General features: G+C 38.7%; 1 protein-coding gene across 5 annotated transcripts in view; it reads right to left on the bottom strand.

Moving 5' to 3' along the window:
- LOC124790011 (serine/threonine-protein kinase dyf-5) overlaps window positions 1-15,222 on the bottom strand; it is a 249,491-nt gene that overhangs the window by 91,765 nt on the left and 142,504 nt on the right. For all 5 annotated transcript variants that reach the window (XM_047257558.1, XM_047257555.1, XM_047257560.1 and 2 more), the window contains exon 8: window positions 8,886-9,206. In XM_047257558.1, the coding sequence (XP_047113514.1) occupies window positions 8,886-9,206 (321 nt within the window). The remainder of the gene's footprint in view (window positions 1-8,885; window positions 9,207-15,222) is intronic.

Raw genomic sequence — 15,222 nt, 5'->3', positions numbered from 1 at the left:
ATTGTAGACTAAATTTGTAATTTTCAGAAATTTGTGCCAAGATTATCTATGTTCAGAGACAATTGTTCCCTAATGTCATTGTGTTTTTACATGAAAAAAGATACATTTTGAGAATTTTTGGACGCTAATGAATGTTGCATGCAATGTATTCCTTTGTAAATTATAGTTAAGTTGCATATTCTGTAACCGTCGACACCAGTATTTTTACAGAAAATCATTTCCATCCTATTACAATGTATGAACATTTGTGTTTAGTGCAATATTTCCTCTTTTTTCTGTTCACTGACCCACTTTTTCTAAATCAGTGATGAACTTTTACGATTGTGACACAGACCTAGCATTAATAAATCTGACTGCTGTGTTGCAATATTGTGTTTTGCATGTATTATAACTCTCATACTGTGCTCCATTTAGCTATCCACTTGAACAATAATCACAATTGCTGACATTCACCATACACGAACACTCTATTTGACACTGTTGCACAAGTTTCTCAGTGAACATAGCCTCGATAAGGTTTTTGAGAAACAGGGTTACCCTCATGAAAGATGTTATCTACACAAATCAGTTTCTTAGGTAATCTTGAAGGGGACTTCCTATCCTTGTAATGTAATAGATTCTGAAATTGATGTAACAAGAAATATCATCCGAAAAGTTTTGTTATTACACCCTTCATGCATTTGGTGAGTGAATGTGTAAATGAACTCCTAAGTTGAGCAATCTGTCTGATACGCACACTGCAGTTTACTAAGTTCATTGTACTTATGACAAAGATCGAACACAATCATGGAACACAACACCGTGTCAAAAAACTTTGAAATTTGTAACTGTAGTATCATAGCCTACTGATACTGCCAGAACCAGTGCCTCGGAGATTCCTGCGAGTGCACGAGCAGCTCTTTGAACATTGTCACCAATGAAGAATCTTCAGGCCACAGATCAATGAAGACCACCAGGATCGTGTTATAAGCAGTGGGCATCTGGGCACCAGTCTTCTAGTCAAGATTACTTCCATGTTGCGAGTTGGTGCTGACCATTACACTAAGTTGCTGATAGCTAGTTCTGTCAACAAACATTCAGTGCACATAGATGCACACCCAATGTCAGGCCTCTGCTTACAGCTCACCACTGCTGCCACATGTTGTCACCATTGTAGCAGTTCTTTCGTACAAGATGAGTAAATTATATTTGTTTAAAGTGCACTTGTGTCAAATAATCTTCTGTTTGCTTGTCCAGATTCCATAGCAACAGATCCTATGGACATCTTTAACCCATTTATCATGGCGGTGAAGAAATATCATTTGGCTCCTCAGAACATAACCATTACTGACTCGCATCGTCACAAGAATAACAACGATAATGCAATTATTGAGACCTCCCTTGACATCTACCGTACAATGCTTTTAACAATAGGATATTTCTATGTTTCTAGAAAAATGCATCAAGACGGAAGCACATTAAATATCTAAGACAATGATCAAAATTATCAGCTGATATTTTTAACTGTATTTTCAAAACAATGCCTTGCTTTTTCGTCTGGGCAAACTAATGCACACAGCTAGATCTCAACTTTTCTTACTACAAGTTCTTTTAGAAAAGTATTTGACTTTCTTCTTTCCTTTTTTCTTACTTTTTTGTGAACACCTGATGGATTTGCACTTAGCGCACTTGCACAAGCCAACATTGAACCTTCGTGCACATGCATGAATTTTTTTACTGCCTGTCGATAGTGGCAGTTGCTGGCAAGCAGCAGTTCAGAGAGGTAGTGTGTAGTGCTCCTGTCGGTTCTTCATTGCGAGGGAAATGTAACAGTGCTACTGCATCAAATTTTGCCAGAAACTGGGTGGCAGCCAGGTGGAAACCACTTTGAAGATTCAGATGGCTTTCGGTGATGATTCCATGGGCACTACACAGAGTGAGGAGTGTTACAACTGGTTTAAAGACGGCTGCACATTGGCAGAGAGTGAGTCACGCTCCAGTTGGCCAACAACACGCTGAAATGAGCATGTCATTGCCAAAGTGAATGCTGTGGTGATGCGTGACCATTGTGTAAGTATCAGAGAAACTATAGAAGAGATGGGCATCAGCACTTCTTTGGCGCATTCCATTATTTTTATGCACATAGACTGAAGCAGCAGGTGAAAATTTGTACAAAGGCTCAGAATTGAACATGGGTCCCCTGCTTATTAAGCAGATGTGTTAACCACTAAGCCACCTTGGCACAGAGTTTCTCACAACTGCATGGATTACCCAGGCATACCTCCCTCCTCGATTCAAATTCTCACTGCCGCCACAGTCTACTGTAAATATCCCCTTACACATGAACAGAATTGCCGAGATTCTCCATGTTCTGGAATGAACCTCAGTATTGAACTTAAATGGGAGATCCAGTCTGAAACTCAGGTGCAGATACTTATACAAATGAAATGACACCACTTCAGAGACATTACTGGTCTCATACAGATATGACTTTATGTATACAGACTGAAGCGGCAAGTGGAAATTTGTACCAAGGCCAGGAATCAAATTCATGCCGAAGCTGCCAATGACAGAGCAAAAGCAACTTTGTATTGAAGTCTCACAGGACATGCTGCACTCCACAAACAGTGATGTCAACTTTTTGAACACCATAGTCACTGGTGATGAGTCCTGGCTGTATCGGTATGACCCAGCAACCAAATCCAAGTTGTCACAGAGGAAGCATTTCTCACCACCAAGAAGAAAGAAAGCCCGCCAAGTGCACAGCAACATCAAAGTGATGCTGACTGTTTTCTTTGACTCCTGTGGTGTGATACAATACTAGTACACAACACACGGCCAAACAACCACCGAAGAGTATTACAGGGATGTCCTCCGTCACCTATGTGATGCTGTGCGGCATAAGAGACTGAACTTGTGGTCAACTGGAAATTGGCACCTCCATCATGACAATGCCCTAGCACATTCCTCACATTGGTTCCGATTTTTTTTTGTGAAAAACCAGATTCCTGTGCTTCAACAGGCTCCTTACTCTGCTGATTTAGTCCCCTGCAACTTCTGGCTGTTTCCCAAACTACTCAAAGGAATGCGATTTCAGACAAGAGAGAACATTATAGCAGCAATGACAGCTGAGCTGAACTCCATTCTAAAAGAGGCTTTTTCAGCATGTTTCCAACAACGACCACTGGGGTAAGTGTGCAGAGTCCTAAGGAAACTACTCTGAGACTGATTAGATGTCCAATGCTGCAGGTAAACCAGTTTTTTCCCCCCGGTCAAAAGTCACATACTTTTCTAACAGACCTCATTTACTGGAGGAATTTTTCTGTGTGCAACTACAAAAATATGTTTCTTTACTGAATCAAGACCATTTTTCATTTGAGTTACTTTACTCATTCTAGTTACCATTTCATTTAGAAGCAACTTTTTCATTTCATTTTACGTGTGGTTGTGAGAAAAGCCATTTTAAATAAAGAACAGATTTATTATGGAATTCATTACATTTAAAACTGGTGTCTGGTTTATTACGAACTTCATTCAGGCTGCTTGCTGTAAAGTATTTTAAAAATATCTGGAACTGCCATCACCCTTTTTTCCAGATACAGCAATAATGGAAATTTCTCGACAGGATAATACATAAAATAAGGGAAAGGCAAAAGGACACACACAGACACTGAAATGCACACACACATGGCCATCGTGAGACTGGTTGTTGATTATGAATAGCAGCTGCCTGCGCAGATAGGTGTGGGGAGGACACATGAGAGGTAGTATGAGGCAGGATTAAGAAAGAAGGTGACTCAGTGGCTGCACCAAGATGAAAGTAATTCTGAGGGGGTAAAGCTTGTAAGAGATATACAGAGATGGAGAGGAGGAAAAGGAGAGTGGAGGGAAAAAGAGGAGGGAGATGGGGATGGAGACAGGAAGGGGAGTCAGAATGGGAGAGGGATGGGAATGGGGAAGGGGTGGGGGGGGGGGGGAGACAACAGAGAGAGAGAGAGAGAGAGAGAGAGAGAGAGAGAGAGAGAGAGAGAAAGAAAGAAAGAAAATGGTTACATGGAGAGACAGGAGGTAGAGTGGTCAGAGAAGACAGTGCACTATCTGGATAGGGAAGGAGTGGTGTGGACAATGACAGGTAGGGTTTGCCTGTGGGTATTAGGTTAGCAGAGGTTTAGGTCCAGGGAACTGTGAAAATGCAATATACGCTGGAGTACAATTACTAGCTGCATAAATCAGAGAAATTTATGCAAGAAGAGAGTATCCAAATTGCACATGTAGTACAGCAGCTGTTAAGTTATTTGTGCTGTGTTTTGGAATGTGTTCAGCAACTGGATGGTCAAGTCTGCTGTTGACAACAGTTTGGCGGTGGCATTGATGTGATGTCCAAGTAGAATGCTGTACAGTAATTGTGTAGCTGATATAGAACATGTTTTCTTTCACACGTCACACTGCCATCTACATAGTAGTAAATGCCTGTAATGACTATGTTGGGAGGTGGCTTGTGGGAGAATGGGACAGCTCTTGCACTTGGGTCACCCGCAAGGGAATGATGCATGGGGTGCAGTGTTGGGTTCAGGACTGAAGTAGAAATGGACAAGTATATTCTGTAGATTTGGTGGGCACCAGACACTATTTTGGGTGATGTGGTAAGGATTTTGGGTTGTATAGCCTTCATCTTAGGGCATGATGAGAGGTAACCAAAGCCCTGGTGAAGGATGTGGTTGAGTATTTCAGGGCCAGAATGATACTGGGTGGGTGATCAGAAGAGTACTATTTGGTGGCTGGCTGATAGGTTTACCAGTGTCTGAGGAAGAGATGGCATAGGAGATGTATTTATTGGTGAGCTGGATAAGATACGGTCTGTCATTAAAGGCTCTAGTAAAGTTAACACTATATTTTGACAGCTCATGCAGATGTGGCATCTTTTGTAACTAAGCTGTAAGGAAGAGGTTTTTCGACATAGAACAGGCTACAGCTGTCAAAGTGGAGGCACTGTTGGTCTTAGTGAGCTTGATATGAACAGAAGTATTCTGCAGTTTTCTGGAGATTGACATCTAGGAAGATGGCTCACAGAGTTGAGAAGGATTAGGTGAAGGAGATTTGGGCATAAGTATTGAGGTCATGGAGGAAAGAGCAAAGGTTATTCTTACCATGAGTTCAGACCATGGAACTGTCATCAATGAATCTGAATCAGATCAGGGGTTTCAGGTGTTGATTGGCCACAAATAAGTTAGCATAGGATGGAAACACACAAGTACCAATCACAGTGCCACTGGTTAGTTCACAGATTTGACCTTCAAAATTGAAATAATTTAGGGTCTGGATGTGGCTGGATTAGAAAAGAGGTAGTGGGTTTGGTATCAAGAGGACATCGGCAAAGATAGGGTTCCATGACCACAAGGTTATGGGCAATGGGGATTATAGTATGGGACATCATCTCCACAGTGAGCAAAAATCTGCTAGTAATGGGACAGGGACTGTGGAAAGGTGGTGAAGAACGTGAGCAATGTCTTGAATGTAGGATGGGAGGTTGCAGCCAGTGGTTTGGAGGTGTTGGTCAACAAAGGCAGAGGTTCGTTCTGTGATATTGTACCCAGCCACATTGGGATAACCTTTAGGGAGATCTGTGGGGTTGGGTTTGTGGAGTTTGGGGAGTAGGTAAAAGGTAGGAGTGGGGGGGAAGCGGAGAGGGGTGCTGTTGTGAGGAAGGAGATAGATTCAGGTGTTAGGTTTTGGGATGGACCTATGACCTTTAGGAACTGCTAGTATAGGATCAGGGTTGTAAGGCTTGTAAGCAGAGGTGCCATAAAGTTGTAAAAGACTCTCAGCCAGGGTCACTATGGTTCTTCAGCACAGTGGTGGAATCTTTGTCCACAGGAAAGATGATAATATCTGATTTGGTTTTCAGGTTTCAGATAGCTGCGTGTTCCATAGGAATGTGTTGGATTCACTAAGGTGGGACTTAGGAAAGGAAGGTAAGGTAAAGTTAGAAGTGAGGAATTATTGAAAGATTACCAGGGGGTGCCTGGGTGGAAGGGGATGAGTTCATGGTTGGACAAACATTGTAACTGTTTTAAATATCTTTATTAAATCTACATCTACATTAGGAGTTTTGGTTGGCTCTTGTCAATGGCGATCACAAGTGATCACATTTGGAGGAAGGTTCTATGTGGAGTTTAGGCTGGCTGTTGACAGTGGGATGCATGGCAAAGAAATGTTTCCACAGTAGGAAATGAGTAAAGGTAAGAAGGTGCATTGCAAGTACAGCATGGATGGACACAGCATTGTGACTGGTTACAATGCTTTCACAGAACAAACCTCTGTGTTTGTTAACAAACACCTCCAAACTACTGTTCATAGCTCTTTCCTCCATAGCCTCAACACCGATGACCAAATCTTCTTCACATAATCCTTCTCAACTCAGTGAGCCACCTTCCTAGATGTCCACCTCTCAGAAGACTCCATAAATACTTCTGTTCATATCAAGCTCACCCAGCACCAACAGTATCTCCCTTTTGTCAGCTGTAGCCTGTTCTGTATCAAAAAGCCTCTTCCTTGGAGCATATCTACCAGCAGATGCTGCATCTGCATGAGCTGTTCAACTATAGTGCTAACCCTACTAGAGCCTTTATTGACAGACATATCCTATCCAGCTCAGCTATAAATAGATCTCCTGTACCATTTCCTCCTCAGACACCAGTTAACCTGTCACTAGCTACCAAATACTACTCCTCTGATCACCCAGTATCACCCTGGTTGTGAAATACTCAACCACATCCTTCGCCAGCACTTTGACTACATCTCATTCTGCCCTGAGATGAGAAACATCCAACCCAAAATCCTGCCCACATCATCCAAAGTAGAACAAACTTACAGAATATCCTTGTCCAGTCCTAGTACAATCCTGCTACCAGTCGCAAGACCTGTCCCATACACACACCCACCACCTCCTGCCACACTCATCACAGGCATTTCCTACCCTATAAAAATGAAGGGCAACAAGTGAAAGAAACCATGTTCTATATCAGCTATGCAGTTACTGTACAGTATTTTATGTGGGCATGACAGGTTACCAGTTATCTACTCACATGAACACCCACTGTCAAACTGTGGCCAACAGCAAACTTGACTGTTCAGTGCTGAACATGCTGCAAACCACAGCACAAATAACTTTAATAGCTGCTTTACTGCATGTGTCATTTGGATACATCTTTCCTGCACAGGTATCTCTGACTAAGCAGGTGGTAATTGTCTCCTCAGCATACCCTCATTTTCGCAATTCCCCAGGCCAAAACCTCTGCTAGCCTATTCCCCACTGCCTCACTTTATTTGTTCCCATTTGTCTTTTGTCACCGTCCACACCACTCCTTCCACAACCAGACAGTGCACTGTCTTCTCCCACCACTCTCTACCCTCCCCTTGTCACCATACTTACTCTCTCTCTCTCTCTCTCTCTCTCTCTCTCTCTCTCTCTCTCTCTCTCTAGCCCCTCACAACTTGTATCATCTTCATGAGCCATTTAGTCATCTGTCTTTCGTCTTTCCCACTCCTGTCTCACACTATCCAGCTAGTTGCATTGTGCTTCTTTCTATACTCCACCCCCACATCCATCAGTCCAGGCAACTGCTCTCAAAAATCAATCATCAATGTCATCACAGATGCGGTAGTATGCATTTGGGTGTCTGTGTGGTTGCATGTGTGCTTTCTGCTAGAGGAAGAGCTAGAGCTTGAAAGCTAGTAAACACTGTTTTCTATAATGTGTGTCTATATGGCACACTTCAGTCTGCTACATGTGAATGATGCCTATTGTTTTTACCTATTATTTCCAGATACAATTTTTATAAGTGACAAACTGAATTTTTAGCAAAATGCATTTTACAAGGTTTTTTTTTTTTTCTTTTTAATTTGACCTCTGATTGGTCATAAGTAAAAGAGAAGTGTATACAAGACTTTATTTTATTACTATAAGTGGTAACCTGTGGTTACTTTCCAAAATAATCAGTTATTGTAGAAGAATGACCAGAATAATTGAGAACAATGCAAGAAGTGTGCTGACCTCTACAAATGTGATGATCCATGACAATGCCCATCCTCACATTAATAGTGCAACTCAACAATTCTTTGAGGAATTTCAATGGGATATTTTTTATCATCTGTGCTACAGTTCCAATCTGGCACTGAGTGCATCCATTTTTCCTTGAACTGAAGAAGGGGCAAGGAGGAAAGCGATTCTAAACTAACAAGCAGCTGCAGGACAATGTTAATACTAATCTCAGTTCATTGCTGGCAACACTTTATGAAGAGGGTATTGGAACACTTTTTTACAGGTGTGGCAAAAGCCTCAACTGTTATGGTGATTATGTCAAAAAGTAATCATAAGTGTACATAACTTTCAGTAATAATATCATTTTTTATATTTTTTATGTCTGCTTTTCTTTTATTTATGGCCTGTCAGAGATTGAAATGAGAAGGATTCTAATAATACTTTTAGGACACTGTACATGATTTATTAAGTCATTTGAAAAGGTTCCAAATAAGACATAACATTTTTGAAGACACTGGGGAACATATGATGGAAAAGGTCAATAAAACAGGAGTAGTGGAAGTAGAAGTAGAAGTGGTAGTAGTAGGAGGAGGAGGAGGAGGAGGAAGAGGAGGAGGAGGAGGAGGAGTAGAATATGAAAGCAGAAACAATAGGTAGAAAAAGCAACATGGGGAGGAGAAGAAGTAGTACTATAGTGGAAAAAGGAAAGCACAGAAAAGTACAAGAACTGAAGTTCTTACTTGATCCCAGGTCACCAACATGAGGATAAAAAAGACAGGGCAAAGTAACAGCATACAGTGGACATATTTTATTCTTAAAATCATTAAATCTGATATCTGATGGAAAAAGAAGCAATATTACTTACCCATTAAAAGTGGAATGTTTATCTTCATTATTGTCCACCTTAGTATATGGTTTGGTTTTCTGAACAGCAGCCTTGTTGCGCCTCAAAGATTGCTCTGGTTGGGCAAAACTAAAGGAGACCTGTGAATGGTTTTGCTGTGGAGCTGCAGCAGGTGGATTACTACGACGTAATGATAAACTATCATCCAATCCTATGCGGTAGAGCACAGCAGATTGTTGTAATTTTGGACCAAAAGTTTGAGTGTTGCTGTTGCCCTTAGACAAGCGAATGCTTGAGTCAGGTTGAATGCCAAGTTTCTGCCCAACTTGGAAATATGCATACCTGTGGTATAATAAAAATATATATTGGTTTTAATTGGATAACATTTACTATTATAACTATTTCATACAGTTAGCATAATAAATTCCATATTTTCGTATTCAACAGTGACATACACTTGCTGAAACTCAGATAATATAAACACAAACTACTTTTCTGAAAGGAAAGAGCAAAATAAATGTTTTTTTTTTTTTTTAAATGCAGCAGAATCCATTGGTCAAATTACAAGCAAGAGATAATTATTACACTAGAAAAAAAAGGATCTAAATCTTAATAAGACACTGAAAAGAGCTGATTGAAAAAATAACTGTTTAAAAGAGGCATTGCTCAGAAGACAAGCAAGGAGAAAGATGCTGGATATTAAAGTTTGGCTGCAATATTGTGTTCTTCACCACAGCACATAGACAACAGCATTCTCTCCCAAATACTGCAGTATATCTTCACTTCCCCAACATCTGTGTGTGTGTGTGTGTGTGTGTGTGTGTGAGTGTGTGTGTGAGAGAGAGAGAGAGAGAGAGAGAGAGAGAGAGAGAGAGAGAGAGAGAGAGAGATTATCCTAATTAACTCAAAATCTATGTACTGGCAATTAAGTTCATTAGTGTAACAACACATATTCACAAAGTACAATTCAGTACCAATAACATACTTTATGAAGGAAAATTCTGTAAGCTTTGCATCTACATCTATACACTGCAAACCACTGTGAAACACAAGACACTCTTCATCAACATTTATTATGGATCTAGGAGAAAGAGAATTTAAGTGTAATAATAGGTTTCATAGAGAATACTAGAGGTTGTCAAATTATCAATGTAATTACAATTAAGTATTTTTAAGTAACATACAACTTGTTAGAATACCATCCAACCATTTTAACTCAGAAATTTAGAGAAAATCACTGTTTATTTAATCATTTAAAGGGAATAATTTGAACTAATTTGCAACACTGAAATATCAAATTTAATATTTCAAAAATATTTACTCAAGTTCATAAGTTATAAGTAGAAAGAGGCACCAGGATAACACAGTTATTTAAATCAGGACTTTAAAGTTAGATTTTGTATATTTTAAAAGCAGTGAAGAAAAATTACTCAAATATAAAACATATGTAATCATATGAAAATGATATTATGTGAAATCCGTGAAAAATTTGAAAAACAGTTACATAACAGTACTCAGTTTGAAAAGACTGTACCAAATACTCAGGCACAGCAACAGTGAATCACTTTGTATCAGGGTGGAGTTGTTTACAGTTTAGTTCATGTATAAACTATGCAAATCGAATATTAACAGCACTAAATAATATTCTTATTTCTAGGAATAATCAACCACGCAGCAAAAGAAAACCCAAGGAGAAGGAGACATTATGGAATGAACTTAAGACTTTCATCTGAATCAAAATTGGTTAAGTGAATTTTAATTGTATTTCTCAGTTTCATGTAAATTCATATGAAGTGAATAAAATTCATTTCACTCACAATAATGTGCACTAACAGAATTCATAATTTGAACCAAATTTGAAGATTAAAAATTATATGTTTTCGCCTATGTATAATCCAAATTCAGTAGTTGAGCTAAAGTAACAACACCTTCTATAGTGTACGAAATTGTTAAGGCTTTCATGGACATTAGTTTACAAATGCTTCTGTTGCATGTTCTCATGCAATCATCTGACAATTTTTCTAAAATTTCACCAGCACAAATGTCTGGTATTGTCAAAGCTTCAGCGCTCCATGTCACTAGCTGCCTTGAGAATGTAGCCATTCAGGTTGCCGAAATGTCATCTTTTGCGGAGTGCACAGTTCCATATGTCTTCCACATAAAGATCATTTGTCTTCCATTATATTTGTTAATAAATATTTTGACTTTGGATCAATAACCATGTTATTACAATACTATTCTGATTACTAATATTTCTACATACGTAGTTACGACACTTAATCATCATGCACAGACTGTGATCTTTTTCTTGGAATAAATATGAATACAGCTATAAATCAGTACAGATACTGACCTTTATCGAATTTCAGAAGTTAAAAACATTAAAATTAGCTAAGTTAATAGAGTAATACCTGCTATAATTTTCCTAAAAGTTTATGTGCAGTTTCCATTACAAAACAGACTGAACTTAAACCAGAATATAAATGTCGATTGATATATCAGGTGTACAAGTATGAAACCGGAATTTCCCTATAAATGGTGCTAGCCATCAGTGTAAGGTACATGAGATCACGTCTGCAGCGCCATTTGCTTCCTGTAATGTTTGAAGACGAATGTCAAAACACAGTAACCCAAGTTCCATAAACATGTTAGGTTTGTGCATACGAACTACGATTTGTGGACAGCAGTGGTTTTCTGTTATCATTTGAAGAAAACTGCAGCAGAATCACATCAAATGCTTGTCAAAGCTTTTGGCGAACATGCTCTTGGGAAAACACAGTGTTTCAAGTGGTTCAAAAAATTCAAAAGGGCTGATTTTGATGTGAGAAATGACAAGCATGGGAAACCACCGAAAAAGTTCTGAGACAACAAACTTCAGGCCTTATTGAATGAAGAATATATTCAAACTCAACAGGAACTCATGGAACAATTGAATGTGATGCAGAAAGCTGTTTCTTTTTGGTTGAAAGCTATGGGAAAGGTGCAGAAAGTGGGAAAATGGGTTCTGCATGAACTAAATGAAAGACAGCAAGCAAATCAAAAGACCACTCATGAAATGCTGCTCGCCATATACAAAATAAAGTTGTTTCTCCATCAAATAGTGTCAGTTGATGAAAAATGGACATATTTTGAGAATCCTAAGCATCGTAAATCATGGGTGAATACAAGCAAACCATCAATATCCACTGCAGGACCAAATCACTTTGGAAAGAAGACAATGCTCTGAATTTGGTGGTATCAAAAGGGGGTCATCTACTATGAGCTGCTAAAACCTGGTGAAACTGTTAACACTGATCACTACCAATGGCAAATGATCAATTTAAATTGAGCATTAAGTGAAAAATGACCAGAATATGGAAAGAGGCAACACAAAGTTATACTGCTCCATGACAGCGCCCCATCACACACACAAAAACGGGTCAGGAAAACAATGAGGCATTCAGTTGGGAAATACTAGGGCATGCAGCTTATTCTCCAGGCTTGGCTCCTTCTGATGATCATCTATTTGCATCACTGGGACACACTCTCGTTGAACAATGCTTCAATTCATATGAAAATGTATGAAAATGGCTCGCTGACTAGTTCACCTCAAAAAAAGAATTGTTTTTTTGGAGTGGCATTCATAACCTGCCAGAGAGGTGGGAGAAATGTATAAACAGCAATGCAGATTATATTGAATAAAATATTGCTTTTCAGTTTCAAATAACAGACATGTAATTATTGCAACCAAATTCCAGTTTCATACTTCTACATCTGGTAAAAATAGGCCACAAGTTATACTGTGTGGTATGAATGAAGATAAATAATATGATAATGAACTCAACAATCTAAATACTTTTGTCAGAAACTAAATCATTCCCGATTTCATTTTGATTGCTAAGTGCCTAAAAATAACCATCCCATGTGACAGAAATTACTGTTACCTAATATTCAACACTGCAGTAACATTCAACAGTGTTATTTTTAATCATAATATACTGAAAGCAGTTTATTCATTACCAAATCTATCTCCCTCAACTTCTTAAACTAAACAAAGTTGTGCTGAATAGCTTTGAAACTAGCAAGCACTTAAGAGAAATGGGCTGTATACTGGAAAGTGTCAGTGCTATTACACTACTGGAATATTCTGGGTGGCATACAAACAATAGAATGGGTAAGACAAACACTTGCCATATTGTAGAGGCGTTGAGAATTGGATAAGTGTACACAGATTTCCTGTCAAGACACTGTGTTCTCATAACTTTGTAACATCAAAACCTTCTCTTTTATCTATTTTGCTTTTCACTATTTGTCTCATACAGCCTATCACTTATCCATAAACTTTTAACCCTCTGATGCATAAAAACCTTCATCCACATAAATCCCACAACTCACTACAAGTGGTGGGGGGTCTCTCTCATTCTGTGGTCTGATTGACCTGCTTTCCCAGTTAACCTTCCCCAAGCTACCCCTCAGTCCTCTCTGGTGAATGAACACTTTTATAAGTTCCTACCAGCAGTATTACCTACTTCATCTCTTACATGTAAATACTGTCCAGTAGTTTTGTCTCTTACTAATAATCAGAGCAAAAATAAACTAAGAGACTATAAATTCATCACAAAAGCGAAGGAAGAACCACTGAATTTACTATACAGATTTCTAACATATTTAATGACCATTATCAAATAGCACAAAACTTTAATTAAAAATCAATGTAATCCAAATACTTATGTAAAAGTCTCCCAGAATAGAAAGAAAACTGTTTTTGAATCCAATGACAACAACAGAAATAAAAACCACAATCAAAAAACAAAAAAGACTGTGTAGTCCTGATAGTATACTAGACAGGATCTGTAAGCAAAGTTAAAGAAAATAGTGCCTCAGCTCATGTATAATCAATGCATCATTTGGTGTAAGAATATTTCCAACAAACACAAAACAGAAATGATGCACAAGCCATTCAGAGCTTTACACCTGTCTCACTATTATGTAGCTTTTTTAAAATAATTGAAAGTGTCTCTTGACTTGTTTGTGCATGTACGGAGGTGGTTTGACAAGTCTGGTAAATTTCCATGAAATAATGAAACATTTTTGTTGCACCTTCAGGGGTTGGTAAGCTTGATTTAATTATTCCAAGGAGAGTATAAAGCGTTTCAACAACACTCCTACATGTCTACGGTTCCTCTGTCTGAATTGGTCAATGCACTGACTACAGTTGAAAATGGAGAAAACCCAGTTACGTGCTATTATCAAACATTTTATTTGGAGGGTTGGACTACGACACAGATCAAAACAGAAATGGATGAAGTTCATATACACCCTGCACCATCATTGAATACCATTTACTTTTGGATTAATGAATTTAAACATGGTCGGACAAATGCAGCATTGTAGTTGTAAATTGTCGTAGCTGTGTTGGAAAAGTACCAGAGCTTCAAGCACTGATAGAAAGCACTGAAGCTGAAATCGTTACATGAACAGAAAGCTGGCTAAAGCCAGAGATAAATTGTGCCAACATTTTTACTGAGGCATAAACCGTGTTCAGGAAGGATAGATTAAGTAAAGTAGCTGGTGGTGTGTTTGTGTCTGATGGTAGTAGTTTGTCTTCTAGTGAAGTTGAAATAGCTAGTTTTTGTGAATTACTATGGCTAGAGGTTATACTCAACAGCCATACCAAAATAATAATTTGCTCCTTCTACCAATCCCCTAACTCAGATGATATAATAGCTGAACAGTTCAGAGAAAACTTGAATCTCATTACAAATAAGTACCCCACTCATACAGTTATAATTGGTGGAGACTTCAAACTACCCTCGATTTGTTGGCGAAAATACATGTTCAAAGCCAGTGGTAGACAGAAAACATCTTCCAAAATTGTACTAAATGCTTTCTCTGAGAATTACTTTGAACAATTAGTTCATGAGCCCACACGAATTGTAAATGGTTGAAAAAACACATTTGACCTCTTAGCCACAAATAATCCTGATCTAATAGGGAACATCATGATGAATACATGGATTAGTGAACACAAAGTCATTGTGGCGAGGCTCAAAACCATATTAACCAAAACCACAAAAAATAAATGCAAAATATATCTATTTAAAACAGCAGATAAAAATTCGCTTGATGTCTTCCTAAGAGAGAGTCTCCATTCCCTCCAAGATAATTATGTAAGTGTAGACCAGATATGGCTCAAATTCAAAGATACAGTATCGACAGCAATAGATAGATTCATACTGCATAAGTTAATAAGAGATGGGACTGATCCACCATGGTACACCAAACACGTCAGAATACTGTTGCAGACGCAACGAAAAAAGCATGCCAAATTCAGAAGAACACAAAATCCTCAGGACTGGCTAAGTTTCACAGAAGCTCA

This window comes from Schistocerca piceifrons, chromosome 3 (genome assembly GCF_021461385.2).
Source record: "Schistocerca piceifrons isolate TAMUIC-IGC-003096 chromosome 3, iqSchPice1.1, whole genome shotgun sequence".
Classification (NCBI taxonomy): Eukaryota; Metazoa; Arthropoda; class Insecta; order Orthoptera; family Acrididae; genus Schistocerca; species Schistocerca piceifrons.
Note: the sequence above shows the minus strand (reverse complement) of the source record. Positions and strands in the feature narration are given on the sequence as shown.